Source organism: Calonectris borealis, chromosome 1 (genome assembly GCF_964195595.1).
Source record: "Calonectris borealis chromosome 1, bCalBor7.hap1.2, whole genome shotgun sequence".
NCBI classification, from domain to species: Eukaryota; Metazoa; Chordata; class Aves; order Procellariiformes; family Procellariidae; genus Calonectris; species Calonectris borealis.
In genome coordinates, this window is record NC_134312.1 from 109,651,822 (window position 1) to 109,670,089 (window position 18,268).

The 18,268-nt window shown below is 44.9% G+C and overlaps 1 protein-coding gene across 10 annotated transcripts in view; it reads left to right on the forward strand.

The window, feature by feature from the left end:
* Nucleotides 1–4,669: 4,669 nt before the first annotated feature.
* Nucleotides 4,670–18,268, forward strand: part of USP25 (ubiquitin specific peptidase 25) — a 110,893-nt gene continuing 97,294 nt past the window's right edge. For 8 of the 10 annotated variants that reach the window (XR_012676764.1, XR_012676774.1, XM_075170517.1 and 5 more), the window contains exon 1: nt 4,670–4,813. Coding sequence is in view for 6 of the 10 variants with exons in the window: in XM_075170517.1 (XP_075026618.1) it covers nt 4,769–4,813 (45 nt within the window). In the remaining 4 variants the exon portion in view is untranslated. The remainder of the gene's footprint in view (nt 4,814–18,268) is intronic. The other 2 variants (XM_075170570.1, XM_075170581.1) reach the window with 1 other exon arrangement.

Genomic DNA, 18,268 nt, shown 5'->3' on the forward strand with positions numbered 1-18,268 from the left:
TTTTGGGGAAAAGTTCTGAAACTTTCTGTTGCTTGACAAATGGTGGGTAATGCCTATTGGAAGGACTAGTATTCATTGCTGAACTCTAAATTACCTTCAGCCACAGAGGAAAAAACCTTATTGCCTCTCAGGAAAGCCGTGTGAAATATATGATCAATGCACAAGTGTGGTCAAGAAAGTAAATAAAATGTGAAGATGGCTAAGGTTAAATGTAAGGCACTTGAACCAGGTTCTCAAAAGAATCCATAATTTCTGTGGAATTCAGCTGCAGTCACATGGACTCAGTACTTCAAATCTCAGATTTTTTATTTTGAATGTCGCATCTGACTTTTAGAAAGTATATGAACAGGCATCTACTGTCAAGAAGCAACTGGAAGGTGAGGGACCTTTAATTTAAGATATATAAACCATGGAATATTTGTGCAGTAACAAAAAGTACATTCACATCATTTTAGTTTTACTTTCAGATTTTCAAAGGGCTTTCAGATAACGATCACCCTCTTTGCCGAGTTACAAATTTGGTTAGTTTTTGGTTGAGTTCCCCTGGGGAATCACCAACATAAGATTTTGCAAGCGCAGAAGCACCATTTGAATGGTTACTGGTGACACAGAGAGTAATTGTCAAATTATGATTTAAAAGGTGTCGTGCTTAAAAAGCTTCTTGAGCAGCAGTGGTTTTGTTTCAGGTGGCTGAACAATTTACTGCAAAGCAAAAAGGCCTAAGTGAAAGTGCTCCAAAATGGGTTTTATAAATGCGAATCCAGAGAAACTCTTCCCTAGGGTTAATTACAGAAGCTGTGCGTTTGTAGCGTTTACAGCAATTTTTAAAGCAGTGCTTTCTCGTGGCCAATATAGCAGGTTACACATTTGGGAAAAGAAAACCAAGGAGTCCTGACTTGTACTTCCCCAGCTGTAACCAATGCAGCCACAATATAATTAAAGCCCTAAATAAACGATGCACTTAATTAAAGACAAAAACAAGCCTATTGAAAACGGAGGGAAATAATGAGCTATTTCTTGTTGTACATGATCTTTGTATACAATAAAACATGTGCTAAAGTGTTTTGCGGTTGCCTGGCATTTTGTTTGCTCTTGACAAAAATGGGAGGACAAGGAGCCTAGCGAGCAGGAATACGGTTTGCATCCAACAGGCGGTCTGCAGATCAGAAAGGCGCAATCACTTACTGATTCAAGAAATAGGTGAAACGAAGCTCAACGGGTATCATCGCTGAGCCTGTGTCACCCTCTCTTTTGGGCCGGCACAGCTGTTCATACAGCCAGCCAGTGAACCATTTTGGGGAACTGATCTAGCAGAAGAAAACAACTGGCTTAGGGGGGAGGGGAGGCTGTGGTTGTATTTCAGGTGGATCTCTTCTCCAGCGCTGCTGGTGAGGAGACCATGCAAACAGGGGTAGCCTCGCCGAGGGGACCAAGCAGCTGGAGGCAGAGGTTGTGCAACGCGTTGCCAAATGTTTAACAACCAAACCCTGTAATATTGTTGAAAGGTGAGTGGAAGTATGATAAACTTCCGGGAAAATACGTACAGCTACGCCTTATACTATTTAAGATATTAAAGGTACATTAAGGGACATTGCCCAACTTGTAACCAACAATATAAGCAACAGGAAGGGATAAAAAAAAGAGAAATAGATTTCAGCTCTTCAGACTCATAAGCAAATGTGATCACCTCTCTTTCTGTGCACTAGTATCATCAACAATACTAGCAAGAAAATGCTTGCAGCTCTGGGAGCGTGACAGCTAAATGATCACTGCAGACTAGCAACAGGAGCTCAGAAATTTAAGACTGTGGGCTCTTTGTTAAGGTAGGATATCTCAGAAACAATACTTTACAGATAGGAGATTAGGTGATATCACATAAGTGAAAAAAGCAAGTCTCCTATATGGTTCTTTTTGTGCTGCACCGGTGCAGCTTTTGGACCTTGAGTTATCACGCCAAATTCTCTGCTAGGTTCACACAAAATTCATCTAGGCTCCAGTCAATGGCATTTGAAGGCAGAAAAGGAAGGAGGGATGAAACCAAGCAATCTGCTTTTTTAATTTCTGGTGAAACGATAGTTCCTTAATATATTATAGATACTGAGGAATACTAATATCGTCAAGTCAAGAGCTCTTTCTACATTGTGGCACTGACAAAATCGTTAGTGTTTTCTGATGAGGTACGAATTCCAGTCTTGTGCTCAATGTAGTTCATATAGAGCTTGTGCTGCAGATGGAACACGAAACCCCGTTCTGTCTGGTTTCCAGCAACACCATATGTATGACAGAATCCTAATTTGCATGGCTATGGCTCAGATTATGTCAGTATTTCAGTGATAAATCCCTGTCTTGGGAGAGGATTGTTCAGCCTTTTTTTATTTTAAAGGAAGTGAGGCGGGGAGAAGCCCTTAAAAGTGATAGTTTTGTTGGGAAGAGGGGGGGAAGAAGGGAAAGAATTTAATGGAAGATGATACTTTGTCATCCTATCCTGATTTGAGGCAAATTGGACAAAAATTAAAATTTCTTTCCAACACTTTCTTTTTTGACACATATCAGGGAAACTTTTCCATTGAGTTAAATGAAACAGAGAAAAGACTAGAAAAAATTACTGCAAGACAAATGTATTTTTTTAAAAAATGCTGCATCGAAGCAAATATTTTCAAATATAAACAATGAATAGCTTTGATGAAAATTATCTGAACACAAATAGTACAGAGTTCGTCAAAAACAGAGGGTGTAGAAGAAGCTGTAAAACTGTATGAGAAAAAGCATGACTATGTATTGGAAGAGAAGGACAGAGAAATTGGTCTAGCACTCTGGCATAGCAGTGCAACAGAAAACTTTTCTTAAAATACCCCCGAACTACTACTGTTATCTTTCTTACACGTAGCCATCAATCTGAGCAGACATAATTTCTGCTTTTACCCCCAGTAAAATTGCAAGCCATTTCTAATCTCATTGTATTATCTGCATAGTTTCTTGTTTTTTGCACAACATTAATTTTAAAAATCGCCTTGTATATTGCAGCATAAAAGGCAAAAACGTTAAGCTGATACAATCTATGAGCAACAAACCTTAGAAGAGCAAATATTGATCAAATTGCAACACCTTTTGCACAGAAGCTACAGTGAAACAACGCAGTGTTTGCAGGTTGTCACGAGCTGTGCAAAAACCGGTGTTTTACTTGAAGTCCAAGATCTTGCAGTGACGTTATTACCCGATAATCTCAGCTTTAAAAAGATTCATGCTCTACTGTGGGGAGAGGGGGGAACTGAATTAGGGAGTTGTAAATGCTAAGGCTCTGAGTGACAGACGAGCAGCAGCCACAAGTCATTTCACTGCATTAGGCTCCCAGCTCATGATTTTTAGGTACTCGGGGCTGTCAGAACCGTGCTGGTCTCCTCAGCTTTTCCTACAGACCAAGCTTCACCAGCTTGAGAAACCTAACCAGGATGCCACTACCATTTATTGTGCAGGCATCCAAAATGTGGGCTGGGTTCCTCTGCTGCCCTTCACCTGCTTCTCTTCAAATGCATTTTGGACGGCCCAGTACCCCCGGGACTTCCCGAGACTGGCCTTCCCCTGCTTGTGCCGGTGCCCAGAGCCGAGTCCTTTCCCTCCCTTTCCTCGACTCCACAGAGCGGAGCGACAGAGGGACAATCTCTTTCCTAGCACCCTTTACTTGCGCTGCCAAAATTCATTGTGGGTTGCCGGGACCTTCCCGTACTTTAATCAGCAGTGAAATAGTTACAGACGTTCCCGTTTAATTTGAAGGCTGAATACGGTCACCTCACAGCTCACCCTAAGTAGGGAGGGGAAGATCGCAGCTAGTGCCGGTTGCTGCTCGGGGTTGTTGTCGAGCCGAGCGGCCAGCGCCGGAATGGGTCAGACTTTGCCTGCAAAACCCCTGGAAAGCGCCGGGTTCTTGAAGCCGAAATGCGCTGGTGACCGTCGGACTGGCCCGACGGCAGGGCAGGCCACCTTGGCTCCCACGCCCCGGAAGAAGCCTGCAGCCAGCCCACGCACCCCCGCGGCGGGCTGCTGCTCCCCGCCGGTTTCGCCGCCGCCGTGGCCAGACCGCGGCTGCCCCGAGCGGCCGCTGGGGAGCGGGGGAAACTTCGCTTTCGCCCAGGACGCAGCGCGGTGGGGCTGCCCCTGCGAGGGGCGGAGGGAAGCCTGCACCCGGCGGCGGACGCGGGGTCCTTCCCGGCAGAGCGGCCCGGGGGCTCGGCGGGGTCGGGCTGCTGCCCCTGGGGCAGGGGCCAAGGCCAGGCCGGCGCTGTCCCGCGGGGGCGGGCACCGCCACCAAGATGGAGGCGGCCGGTGTAAATACCGCGGGGAAGGGGCAGGGCAGCGGCGGCGAGCGAGGGGGCCCGGGGGCAGCCGGAGCGGGGGGGGGAGCTCCGCCCGGGGCAGGTGCGCGGGGCGGCGCCGCCGGGGAGCCGTTGCCGGGCGGCGGCAGCGCGGGCCGAGCCGAGCTGAGGGCGGGGCCGGCGGCGCGCTCGGCGCTCCGGGCACGCTGGGCGGCGGCGGGGGCGGCCGCGCTGGGAGTGACAGCGGGGCCTGAGCGGATCCGCGCTGCCCCATGGCGGCCGCCCGCCTCGGCGGCCCGCCCGCCCGGCGGTGACTGGGGCTCCCCCTCCCGCCCCTCCTCCTCCGCCGCCTCCTCCTGCTCCGCTCGCCCAGCCTGGGCCCGGCCCAGCCGCTGCCGCACGGCGCCGCCGCCGCCGCCCGCCGAGCCCGGGGCGCAGCCGGGAGCCGCGCGGGGGCCATGACGGTGGAGCAGAACGTGCTGCAGCCCGGCGGCGCCGCCAAGGTGAGACACCGGCCCGGCCCGCCGCCCTGCGCCGCGCCGCGGGGGCCCGCCCGCTGCGCCAGGGCCCGGCCTGGGAGCCGGCTGCGCGCCCCTCGCCGCGTCCCTGCCCGCCGGCCTCGCCCGGGCCTGGCGCCCACTCCCTCCCGGAGCCGCTCCTTTCCTGCGTGTCTCCGGCGGCTGCCTCCGCACCCGGCCCCCGCCCCGCCGGCAACTTCCCCCGCGCAACGGGAGCGCAGCCCCACCACCCCCCGCCGCCTTCCAGGCCTGTGGGACGCTACCCCCGGCCGAGGGGGGGCCCGGCCTTCCCCGCGCCGCGGCCTCTCCCTGTCCCCGCCGCTTCAGCCCTGGGCTGGGGCAACCGCGAAGCTGCCGGGGTGGCAGCGGGGGCCTGCCGTCACCCCGGCCCCGGGTCAGCCCCGGTCCGGGCTGTGTCCTCCCCGCAGCACCCCGCGGCTCGGGGGAGACCCGCCGCTCCCTGGGCCGGCGAGCGGGTATCCCCGGGCTGGGACGGCGCCGGGGCGGCGGACGGGCCTGTTGCACTTGCAGAGCTGCCAGGCAGAGCAGCCGGACGGGGAGCAGCGTGTCGGTCCTGCCCGAGCCCCCGGTGGGAGCCGTGGGCCGGGAGGGAGATGCTGCACACGCGCGGCGTGACCCTGCCGCGCCGGCACCGCGCCTGCTAAAGGTGAAGGCTATTTCCAGCGTGTGACACACGGCCCGCCGTGGCGCCCGCTTGCTGGAGCAAAAAAGTGCCGGGTTTAGGGACTGGTATTAAGGCGCATCATGAAATGGGGTTGAGTGAATGGCAGCGTTTATGAATCTTTTACTGCACGCCAGGAGTTGCTGGACAATGTTTCTTTGTCAAAAAAAATGGACACCTTCTGCAGCTCTTCTTTGCTTGAAGTGAATTGAACTGGCAAGAGAAAAACCTAAAATTAACTCCTAGTGCTTTTTTTTTTTTTTAATATTTTAAAGGTAACTGTTGGTGGTTAATGCAACTGTTCTGGTTAGTGATGTGACTGCCTACTCCTCCCTGATTTTTTTTTTTTTTAATGGCATGTGATGCTTTTATAAGAGGATAAAGGTATATTTGCTTTGGTATAGTCGGTGTGGAAGTTTAATGGCTCCAGTCGTAGGAGTGGACAGTGAGAATGCAGTGATTAAGGTATAATTGGTTAAAGTGGTACAACTTACATTCAAGAAGCTCATTTGGAGGGAGAGGCATGTCTCGCCAGACTGCTGTCATAGCTGGAAGTAGTTAGCACTGATTTTGGCCGCTTCACTAGGAAGGCAAGGGCTGAACAGACTAATTTTGTCTCTTCGTTCCTCAGTCGGTGGTGCTTTAAACTGAGGTGTGCTAGCAGGCTAACGTAGCAGAGTTTTGCTGCCAGGTCCCATGCTCTGTGTGTGTCTTCTGTGTTTAACAACTTCATTTGTTGCTGCTGTGCATCTGGCAACTTAGTGAGCAAGGTTATCTTTTACAAAACCTGTGGTTGGTGGTTTGCTTAAATATCCCTTAATTATTGTATCAGATACTCTGTTGCATAATACCTGGTAGGCACTGGTCAGAGCTGCCTGTTTGCACTGCCTGTCCCTAACACCGAGGAAGAAATGTTACAGCTTTCAGCTAAACTTCTGCTTGCAGGTCAGTAGTTCAGCATTAGTTTAGTTTCAAATCGAAGATAAGCTTAAAGGATGGTTGAAGCTTGATTGTCGTAGATCATCTGGTAATCCATACTGCAGTAAAAATGAAGTTAGCAGTAATTCTAAAGTTGTAATCAGTATCTATGGATGATGATTACTTCTCTAAGTATCTAGAGAAACTGTATAAAATAACAAGCTTTTTTCGTGGCAGGGGTTTTCTTTTTTCATTTCTGTTGAATCATCCGATTATTATATTATCTGCAACTCCTTGTTACCTACTTTATCCCTAATTGCTTGCGGGGGAGGAGGGGGGCGGGGGAAGGCCAATCTTGAGAATATTTTGCAAAAAATATTTGACTCCAAAGTGAGTATCTCATTGCTTAGTGAGACTAATGAATAGCTAATTGGATGACAAACTTTAGCATTGTTCAGCTTCTTTGCATGTAAGAAGAAAAATTGTGAAGGTACAGTGGGCGATGCATGGTTGAAAGGTGAAGAGGTTACCATGCCATTAACTTGTCATCTTCCCTCAAAAGAAAAAAATCCCATGCTCCATGAATAACGAGAGTTTGTTCTGGAGACCTCAAGTTTGTCATGATTGTTTTCTGTTAGTGTGAAGAAACCACATACAAGCAGAAATATATTGGATTTCCAAGAGATGCCTGAGTCATCAGAATACCTTATTCAGAACTGTGGTTCCCAACGTTGTTCATCAGATGTTTTCTTACTGTCGTACAGGAAGTATGTGTCAAACTTCAGCAGTACTTGGAGATGTAGGTTTGTATTAATAAATGCTCCAACTACAAACAGCCCATTTCCCACTGAAGCTATCTTTAGGTTATTGTGTAGTTAAAGCATCTGGATCGTGTCAAAAGAAATTTTTCCTTTCATGTTTACTGGTCATCTTGGCTCCTGAAGCAAATAATTAATCATGTTACTCTTGTCGTTCGCAGCTTTTGTGTGCTTCTCTAACGTCGTTAGGTGTCTGTTGGTTATCTGTAACGTTCATATTAAGACTAAAGCATGTGAATAAAGGTAAATGGCCAGGGAAGTTTAAAAAAAAAGTAGCTTCTGGTTTTGCCTTGTCTGTATTTCCGCCCAGTAAAATACCTTTTGTGAGGCATTTTGCTGCTGAAGAGCTAAGGTGTGTGTATTGCAGGATTCCCTGTACACCAGGCAGTCCTGCACTGCTGCCGTGGGGGCCGCTTGTGCTGGTGCATGTGTACGTTGATTTTTTTTTTTTTTTTTTTTCTTTCCCCATCCCTCTTCCCAGAGGAGGACCATCCCAGGCTGCCCCTCATGCTGCACAGACCCTTCCCTCAGCCAGTGTACTTCACACAGCGGGTTCAGCGATGGGCGTGGCTGAATGGTGATTTTTCTAGTAATTGGAAAAAATGATGTGGAGAGGTCATACGTGTTTCAGCATTGTGTCAGCTTTAACTAATAATTATCGTGATGGTCATCTCAGAACAACAGATTGAAGAAACTGGATTTTAAAGGGTGATATTTAGCTGGCCTCTCAGCAATGTGTATTATCAAGTTCTACTGCTTCTGGAGAGAGACTGAGTGTTGGTTGATAGGTGGATTTAAAGTCTGTTTTATCTGTCCTTTGGTTTCCCACACCCACTGTTATTTCAGACCTGTGATTCAGCAGCATATTGGCAGTGTAAGTACAGAAATAGTAGAATGAAGTTCGTGTGTCAGCTCAGCCCTTCCCCCCCCCCTCCACACACACACACACAAAAAAAAGAAGCACAAACCTTTAAGGATAGTTACCACTTGAAATAATGCATGGTGTTAAGCAAGGTCTAATACTACTTACTTCCTCTCCTTTGCTCTTTTTCGAGGTAGTAAGGAGAAAATTGTACGAGTACATGTGAGTGTGCTTCTGCTCTGCTCATCCCATGTATTTGATGTACGTATTATTGAAAGATTTTAGCTAATAATATGGTACTGACTGCTTTTCTTTCCTGAAAGCAATAGCTACTAACTTCTTAATGCTGTGGTAGTTCATACAGAAGATGACAGTCATACGTCTCCAACAATTGAAATGGGGATGTTGACGCAGTCCTGAATGGCAGGAGGTGCATCGCGTGGAATACTCACTCAGGACTTAGTACACAAGGGAAGTGTTTTGGCAGTTGTGCTCATTTTTTTTTCATCTCGATAGGTGGCAACCTTCCAAGGTTTAGAGCCTTTGTGTTTTGATCAGTTGAGTTCAGGGTTGCCTGACCGACCGTTTGCCCGGTGGATCCGAGGGGCCGCAGGCTCCTGTTCTCATCACATGGCCAGAGCCGCTCTTGCCCATGACCCACACGCAGGTGTCCTCCCTTACCTCAGAAATGCACCCCGGGTCACGTAATGGGGGTGGGTTACATATCTCCCCACAAACGGGCTGCATGTGTTTGGACTGTGTGGCAGGCGGGCTGCTCATGTGATGGGCTTGAATATGGGAGGTTATACCTGCTACTGCCGGTATATTTAAAGCTTTATTACCTCTTTTGGTGAGGAAGAGCAGAATAACCAGACTGGTTTACTGAAAGTGCACCAACTACTAAGTAATTGGCAAGAATTATTTGAAGTGCTATAGTCATGCGTTTAGATACACACATCTTGCTATTTATTTAAAAAAAAAAAGTTAATTAAAAAGGTTCATATTACATGTAGTTACACCTTCTACATAGACTCCTGTTTGTATTTTCTGGAAGATAGAGCAAGGTGCAAAGGTCAGTGATTCAAAGTAATTTTGAAAGCTCTTGTCAGACTAATGTGCTGAATGCCTTCTGGTTTTGTGAATGTTCTAATGGGCTTTGTTGGGGGCGGGAGGGGGGGCGTGTGTGTGGTTAGGTTTGGTTTGGTCGGTTTGTGATGTGTTGTTTTTTTTTTTTTGGTAGCTATGCCAACCTGCTGAATCTTGGATTTTTTTTTAATTGGTATAATATACTATGAATCTGCACCTTTCTGAAACCTTTAATAGCAGTTTAAAACCTGTTGCATTCTAGAAAAGCTTTCAGAAAAGTTCAGTTATGATTTTGATTGTGGTAGCAGGAGTTTACAACTATTGTGCTATCATTAACATCTGTCCGAAATAATGTCTTTAAATATCTTTTTTGAAAGAAAATACTGCTTCAGAATATGAAAATGTAAGGTTTGTACATTTTCCTGTTAACCTTTTGTAATATTATTTTAAAATATCTTCAGTACTTCCTAAAAATGTATATTTTTAGGATTACCCTGTATCTCCAACTACTAGGAGCAGCAGCTACAAAAGATGACAAAACCCATCAGCTTCTATGAAAAGGTCAAAAAGCAAATTATCCATTTCTCAAAATAGAAAAATAATTCACATTTTTGAAAGTGCTTTGTAAAGATAAGTGGGAGGATAATTGAACAGTTGCTTTTCTGGCACTCTTACGCCTGAAAAGATGTGTTAAGGCAGGAAGTAGCATCTCTTTAATCCTGTGAATTCACTTGGTGTTCATGGACTTCTCTGACTAAAGATGAATGAAAGATACAATTTCCATTCTGGTTTTGGCTAAATCTTCTTTTATTCCTGGCTGAAGAACCCACCTGAGTGTCACCAGTCCGATCAGTCCGTGAGAAGCTGGCTCCATAACTTCAGTGATGTGAATGGTTGGGTTGAGGGACATCCTGGACGCTGGGGACCGGTGCAGTGGCCAAGTTGTTAAATCAACCTGATGCCCCAGCTGCCCTTTTCAGGCTGGGCCGAAATCTTTGCAGAACTGGCTGGGAGGTGTTTAACCCTCATAACGTCACCTGTGCCAGGAATTGTTTGGGGTGCTGCACAGTCACCCCTGTACAGCCTTCGCTGGCAGTGCCAGTGGTAGGGGGATTGTCCAGAGGCCGAGGGGTGCTTCCAGGATTCCTTCATGTTTTATTGCTCTTCGTTTTCTGCAGTGAAGATGCTGATTTGCAATTCCCAGCTGGTCATCTGGCAAAAGCGAAGAGCCAAACGTGACATTCCTTAGCATAAAAAGTAAACAAAAAGCTTAAGAGCAGCATCTTCACTTACATGTTTTCATGTAGGAATAAACTCCTTTAAAAGCCTGAGGTTTTGGTTTTGTTTTTGTTTGTTTTTTATTGACTCCTTATACTTACTATGGAACAGAGGTCTTAGAATTCTGAGGAGGGGGTGTGTGTGTTGCCAGGACCTGGACCGGAAAGTCTTTTTTACTTTCACTGAGTAGGAAAGCCACATGTGTGGGAGCAGCTTTTCTGGGAAATGAAAGTATCCTGAGCACTTTCACTTTCTAGTTCTGTTGTGATAACCAGTGTGCTTACGTAAGGATGGGGAAGGGTGCACTGTTGTGTGTGTGTTGAGATTTTTTGTGTTTGGTTTTGTTTTGGTGGTGTTTTTTTTGGTGTTTTTTTGTTTTGTTTGGGTTTTGTTTTGGTTTTGTCTTTTTTTTTTTTTTTTAATGGAAGTGTTAAACTTCCCCATCAAAACCCAGGGACTAAGTTACCAATCGGATGGTCTTTAGTCAGCAGATAGACACTGTAGTTTGAGAGGATTCAGCTTCTCACCAGGGGGCTGTTGGCTCCTGCCTGGGGTAGTAGCGTAGCATCATCGTGTAAACAGCAAGCCAGGGTATTAGGTGATTAATGTTAAGAGAGGCTGTTGTGACAACGTATTTCAAAATTATTTTATGAATTTAGGGTAGGCTTCAGTCTTTTTTTCCCGTTAGGAAATGAAGACTGCTTCTGTTAGCTGATGATTACACTTTGTCAGTTGGGGTGCTGTTAAAGAAGTCAATATCTACCAAGTGTAGAAAATATTTGACTGGAGTGGATGTTAGTTTAACTAAGTTCAGTGAAGCTAATATAACTCGCATGTGACTTCTGCCAGAGAGCTAAGTGTGCAATAGGTGGGGCGGTAACTCCTTCCATTCACTTCGGGACTGTGATATGTGCAAAGTTCTGGTTAATGGGTGGTCAAGTATAATTAATAGGGAAAAGCTAGTACTGTGAATCACAACAGTTAGTTCCATGTAAAACTATGTAAAGTTGAAACTTTTCTGATAAATTCTTAATCTTTTTTATTATTTAAATAAAATTTAATATTTTAAAAATTTTTATTATTTAAATAAAAAATAATAAATATTTTTTTTATTTTAAAAAAGAGAGAAAATACGGTGACAAAGTAATCCAAAGCTTTGAGGCTGAAGTAAAGATGAGGTGGTGAGATGCTTTACTGCTGAACAGGATAGTGGTACAAACTCAGGCTTTATGCCAAGTAAAAGGAAATACTTTTTCCCCTTTCCTGCATCAGGTTGGCAAATGTCATGTCTTGCTATTTTTTGTGAACACTTACAACTTTTAATTTGGCAACAATGCATTCTGAACAGCGCATATCAGATTTTTAATGCTACCTTACCTTAATGCTGTGCTGAATATAAATGTTGTCATAAGCTGTATTGTGCCAACACACCTCGGCCAAACTTGCAGGTAGAGTGGGGAGCAGCTGTAGTGTGTGCCATGATTGAGTACAATCACCATCTAAAGTGTTGCTTTCTTACAGCATTAACGTTTCCACTCTCTCATTGTATTGCAGGCTTTAGATCTCTTTATCACTAGATTTCTTTAGCACTTCAAAACTTGCAATATGCTAAGGGCTCTACAGACCATTAATGGAAAATTTTCATGAAACTTCTTTTTGAGTAATCCCGTCCATACCACTTTTGTGCTTTATGTTACCACCCCGGTTTTCAGAAGTGAGTAAAGGGAATGTAAGTCTGTCTCTTTGCTGCAGCGGGTTACACCTCCCTGCTGGATGCTCGGGGCGAGTACACTGGTCTGTGATATGGAGTGGCAGAGGTGGTGTGCTGCCTTCTGCTGATAGCTGCAGGGCTATATCTTCTGGTAGAGGGGTGGTTCTAACATACTGAACTTACGTAGTAGTTTTCCTGGTGAATGTGGTGCAGAATCTGTGGTTTTAGGCTTTAACAGGAATGAGATGTTAAGCAACATTTTGAGGTTCCCGTGAAGTGCTATGAGGCAAGAATTGGATCTTAAGATGGTGTAAAGGACAGATTGACACAAAATGTCATGAATAGGACACTGTGATAACTTCAGTCATCTGCGGCAGGCTTTGTGAGTTCTTGTCTATTTAATGGTGGACTGGTTTTCCATGTGTTTAGTAGCATCATTAATTCTGAGCACTTGAAAATCACAATGAAAATATTTAATCTATTTAGATGTAGACTCTTGCAATTTAAGAAGGCACTGATGATTTTTTCAGTTAGGTTTTGTAGTTTTCATTCTTTTGAAAATGTCATTAGCTACATACTTTTGCTTTTCTTTGCCATAATGGATGAAATTCAGGAGCATGTTGAAAGCCATCAGCATGAGAGTTTTCCTGAAACCTGATGTTTCCTGATGATGGGACTTTAGCAGAAACAGCACTGTTGTGAGAGATGACAACACTGAGAGTCCACAGTTTTAATGTAGCTCTCCAAAGTAAGGACGTTGGAGAGGTGGAATCCGAAGAACATGTGATACTGAACAACTTGAAGGCTGGAGTGCAACTAGGTTAACTTTGGAAACATCGCCTGACGCAGATTAGTGTGTGTAAAACTTTTTTATTTTTAAAGCAGCAGAAATACCGGTGTGCAAATTCTAATAGTTTTTATTCTGAGATGCACAGCTTTGACTTGATGCTTTTGTTTATAGTAGGTTTCTGAGTTATTTTAACTGGCGAATTCTTGCTGAAAAAAAAATATACCCTGCACAACATTTATTTTAAAATGTTTTTGTAATTAACTAATTGGCAACAGTCAAGCTTATCAAAGTTTAGGTATCAAGCAAATGCAGATTGTGCTTATAATATCCTTGACTAAAGCTTTTTTTAGCCATCAGGTGGAAGCATATTTTTAAGCTTTACAGTAAGCACATGTAGACAGAATAATGTATTTAATAAAAGCTTTTCAGAGAGGTATTAGTGTTTTCAAGGCATGATCCATAGCTATTTAAATTTATTTGACCCTTGTATCTTACCTTGGTCTAGACAGAATTCATGGAAATTAATGCACATGATAAAATGGCATTATATGTCTCTGTGGCTACCAATTGACGTGTCATCATTTCACTCGTGTTATACCCCATAATCCAGAGGGCTCCCTTTAATTAGAACAGGATGTTCACTTGACATTAGGGTCTGAGTCTGAGACGTAAAAGTTTTGGATTGTGAATTGCATAGCTATATTTAATGCCACCTATTACTTTTGGTGAATAGTAAATGCTAGGCTTGAGTTTGCGCATGGTTTCTGTGATAGCTATTCTTCTCACAGCTATATTACTTCAAGAAAAATTGGATACTTGTGCTGAAAATTTCTATTCTTATTCTCAAACCAAAAATGACTCTCTCTGAATTTTAATAAAATGTCAATTAAAAAAAAATCATTTTAAGAAGTTGAATTTAGCTGTGTTTTTACTGGGATTAAGCCAGGAAAAAAAGTGCTACGTGGAAGTTGAAAATAGTATTCATTTTCATTCAGGTGTATGCTTTGAGAGAGCTTTAAAGTAAGCAGCTAGAAAAGGCTGGGTATGCACAGGCATGTGACATTCTTCATTCTTTTCAGAAGAGGAGGAGATAGCGAGAACAGACTCCACTTTCCTTTTGTGTTCAGTTTCATTTTATTCCTCTGAAGTTAGCTGCTTTGAAAAAGAAATTTCTCCTGGGACCACAGCAGTTGGAAATGTACTTTTTTTAACACTTTCCAAAGTGCATGGTTATAAATGGCCTGGTTAGAGGACTGAATACTGTGTATTTCATCGTATTCCAGAAATCTTATGTTATGACTGAGAAAGCATTTTTGTATTTTGCAGATTTTAACTTTTGCTTTGTTTCCCAGAATCATGGGAAAATATATAAGAGAAAGTGTTTTGTTTTTTTTTTTTAAAAAAAGCTAAATAGCTTTTGGACAGCTTATTGCAGAATTGCATTTCCCTTCTTGGTATTACCTACTTTCCCATTTGTCAGCTTCTTTTCTTCAAATTCTGCTCGTCTCTCTCATGTAATTTCTCACCTCTTTGAGGACCGTGCTCTTTTCATTTAGAGACTTTCCCACTACCATTTTCTTTTCTTACATTAGAACCCTTTAATTATTTGGTGGTAGTAATCGGCAAGCTTTTTTGAGTCAGGCACCTAAGTTTATAACTTTTTTTTTTAAATGGGCTACTAGAATTAAGTTTTCTCTTTATCTCTGTATTCCTTTACTTGTTTGGAAATTAAAAAATAACCAACATCTTACTGGCAACTTTTAAAAGTTCCCTTTAGTCTTGCGTGCGTTGTATGGGACTTGGTGCTGAAATCCACAGAACATCTCTTGTGACAACCCTGGCTGGACCATAATTGTCTCCTCGCCTGAAGCTGACTGGGCTGCTTTTTTGGGTACAGTCTGCTGGTCTACTGGGTAACCTCTGGATTTATTGATAGTAAGGATGGACAGAGTTCCCCATCATCACCAGTTCCAGCTCTTGCTAACTTGGCATGTTGCCTTGAAGCTTTTTCTGGGGCTGATTTAAAGAGGACTGTTAAATGTGCCACCTACTTCCTAGTGCTGAGTTGGGGGGTGCGTGCAGTGTACGGACTCTGCTGCGTTGTCATAGACGGGGGAAGGAGTTTGCAGCTGCCTGCTGTCCCCAGCAGAGATGCCCAAGACTCTGTTGCTTCGTGACCTTACTGAGGAGGAAAGGGCTGAAAATTTTGCTATTGGAGTTTATTATCTCTGTTGTTTGATGGGGAATGTGCTGGCATAATGCTGCTGCTAGGAAGGCAGCACAGAATTTTAATTTTTTTGTGTTTCAAATTATTTTTCAAAGATGTGAACTCTTTAGAGGAGTCTCTCAATACTCCTTGTACTCAAGTCAGCCTGTGAAGTTTCAGCTAGGTATGAGGTGATGAAGGATGGCAGAAAGTCGCTGTTGATGGTATTGCCACAACACCACCAAGACAGGGGAGACTGATAGGGCTAAATTACAACAAATAGCAGTTATAAACCAAAGTTGTCACAAGTTTCTTGAGACCAGGACCTCACATATTAGGATATAACACGTTCAGCTTTCTGTGGGAGCTGAGGCAAATGTGTGTTTCAAAATCAGGTAATTCAAAGTCCATTTAAAAAAACAACCAACCAAAACAAAACAACAAAGATTCTCAAAATTGCCTTTTTTGTTTCTCCTTGAAAGAAAACGGCCTAGAAAATTTCAGTTGCCCTCTGTGGAGTGCACTGCTGAATTTACTATCTCTTTAATTGTGAGGTAGTAAAATTATATGCTGATCCTCAGTACAAATCTCAACACATCTTTAAATACTATAGTGTCTCCGTTGTGTTTTAGGCTCATTTTAATTCTAATGTCATCTGCACCCGTTGAGGTTATTACCTAATGCGAATGAGAGCTGCTCGCTGACCTTGGCAGGCCGGCAGCGCGTGGTGCTGCAGTGGCCTTTCCGCAGGGTCGCAGCGCATGCCAGCGCCTTCCTGGCGCTTGACCTGGGAAAGGCTGTCTCGCCGGAGAAACTGGAACTGCCGTCAGAAACCTATCGCTTTGCAGGCAACCTGTTAAGTACTGCCCCGGATTTTAGGTGACTTAATGTTATCTGCAGTCTTGTTCTTCTGCAGAGTTTATTTACTTATTCCCCCCCTCAAGCTAACAATGTGTGTCTCTTCACAGGACTTCTTTTTAAATGATTAGTAGGGGGCAGGGTAAGCTATTAAGTAATTTTACTGAATGCTGCAAATAGCGGTGCCTGACTTTTCTGATGGAAGTTCATCTTGTAATGCACCTCGGATTAAAAGCTGGGGTGAGGGGGCTCCATTGAGGCTGCAGGATGAGTTCCCCTCTGGAAGGCCTCACTGCAGTGGTGGAGGTGCTCCCCTCTGCTCTTCTTCCCCAGCCCCCTCTGCTGTCTCACCTAATTCCTTTTGGCCCGGGAAGCGGGCAGCAGCAGGCAGGGCGATCGGGAGCTGCGTGCTGGCTGGCCGAGCCGCCGGGTGCAGCCCCTGGGCTCCCCGGGGCAGGGGGGTGCTGCTGAGGGTGTCGGGGAGCCCCGGGCTCGGGCCGAGCTGCTGGAGGTGGCCTGGGGGTGCCGGGACTGTCGCTCTCGAGAGACAGGAGGGCAGGTGTGCCTGGGTACGTGCACACTCTGTGATCACACGGCCTGTTTCTTTAGGAAATCAGGTTAGTAATTTTTTTTTAATCGGACTAAATGGAAAAACCTTTATTGAAAGGCTTTCTGTTAAACTTTTTTTCTTTCAATTCAAACCAGACAGCTGAGCTCTTTGCCCAAATGTGTCCTTGCTATTGAATACCGTGGACGCTTTGTAACAGAGACCTGTCTTAAAAAGTGCAATTCAACTTTTATTTAGGATTTCCATGCTGTACAATTCTGAATGTTGTGTGGAAAAATTGTTTGTGAAATCTTCCCTGGTATCACTTACCTACGGCCCGTAGCGGAGTTGTTTGAGGTGAGGTGGGATCTTTGATACTTGTGCCATTAACAGTTGCAGTAAATGACATCTTGGATGTGAACACCTCAAGCAGGGAGCACAGAGCAGCGTACACGTTTTCAGCCCGTGCAGGAGTGGGCCTGGGTGCGTGCATGCACTTGTGTGGTGTGCAGCTTTGACCACTGAGGCACACCAGCAGCACCAGATGCCTGCAAGTGCTGGATGAATTTTATATTCACCTCTTGTTGGAGGAAGTTTTCTGTAATAGTGCCTACGTAGGACAAAGACTGCAGAAGTCTTTTTTCCCCCTCAGTTTCTCTCATTGCATAAAAACAGGATTAAAATAAAGGCAGAGAAACAATTCATTCTCATAAAGCTGCTGCTCCACAACAGTTTAATCCAGTGGAAATAGGCGCAGCCTTGGTCTTGTCCTCTCCCTTGTCCCACCCCTGTCTCTCACTAGGTCAGCAGGAAATAAATTAAAAGCAAAGGGCGGCTTTCTGATGGTTTATTGAGAACCTGGGCTGGCTTGCTGGAGGTTCAGGCAAGTGGCAGTGCTGGCTCAAAGGGAGGAGTGGCTCGTGGCCAGAGCGGGTGGCTTCTGGCAACACTAGCCTAGGCTGGCCGATGTGGGCAGGAGCTAAAAACCAGGGAAGGACAGCTGACTCGTCAGAAGCAGCTTGTGGTCTGACAGCCCCTTTAAACTTTATTGTTTGCAAGTATTGCAGAGACTGGGATCCCACCGATCTGAGGACACTTGCAGCTTCCAGAGTTGATTTGTTTGTGCCTAGAGTTGTGGCCCTCGTTATCATAATGGCAGAGCAAGGAGAACGAAGGGGCTAGCTTGATGTTATTTTCTTGGGAGCTCTTCTGTGTATTGTGCAGAGCAGGGTGAGATTACCGTGATGGCTATTTGGAAAAAAAAAACATAAAAAAGCAAAACACTTGAATGGGCTAGCAGGACTGCCCTCTTGAGTTGAGAGGTAGGTCTTGGCCTTTCAGTGACAGATAATAAATGGGTGATGAAAGGACTGTGAAGAGCCTCAAAGCTGAGCCAGAACAGCTTGTGTTTTGTTTGGCATGATGGGTTAAACTGTGATTGGGATGCAAAAGAAAATATCTCAAAGCAGGAAGTTAAAATGTGGATCTTTGCAGCATTGTTTTAGACCTCAGAAAAAAAAGATTTCATGAATTGTTTAAAAGACATTCAAAAGGACATTTTTAATAGCTGCTACAGTAAAATTATGACACCCTGGGCAAAATAGTCTTTCCTGTGAGGAGAAAGCCTGTGTCTGGGTGATACTACCTGAGCAGACGCTGTAAAAATTAATGTTTAGGCATGATG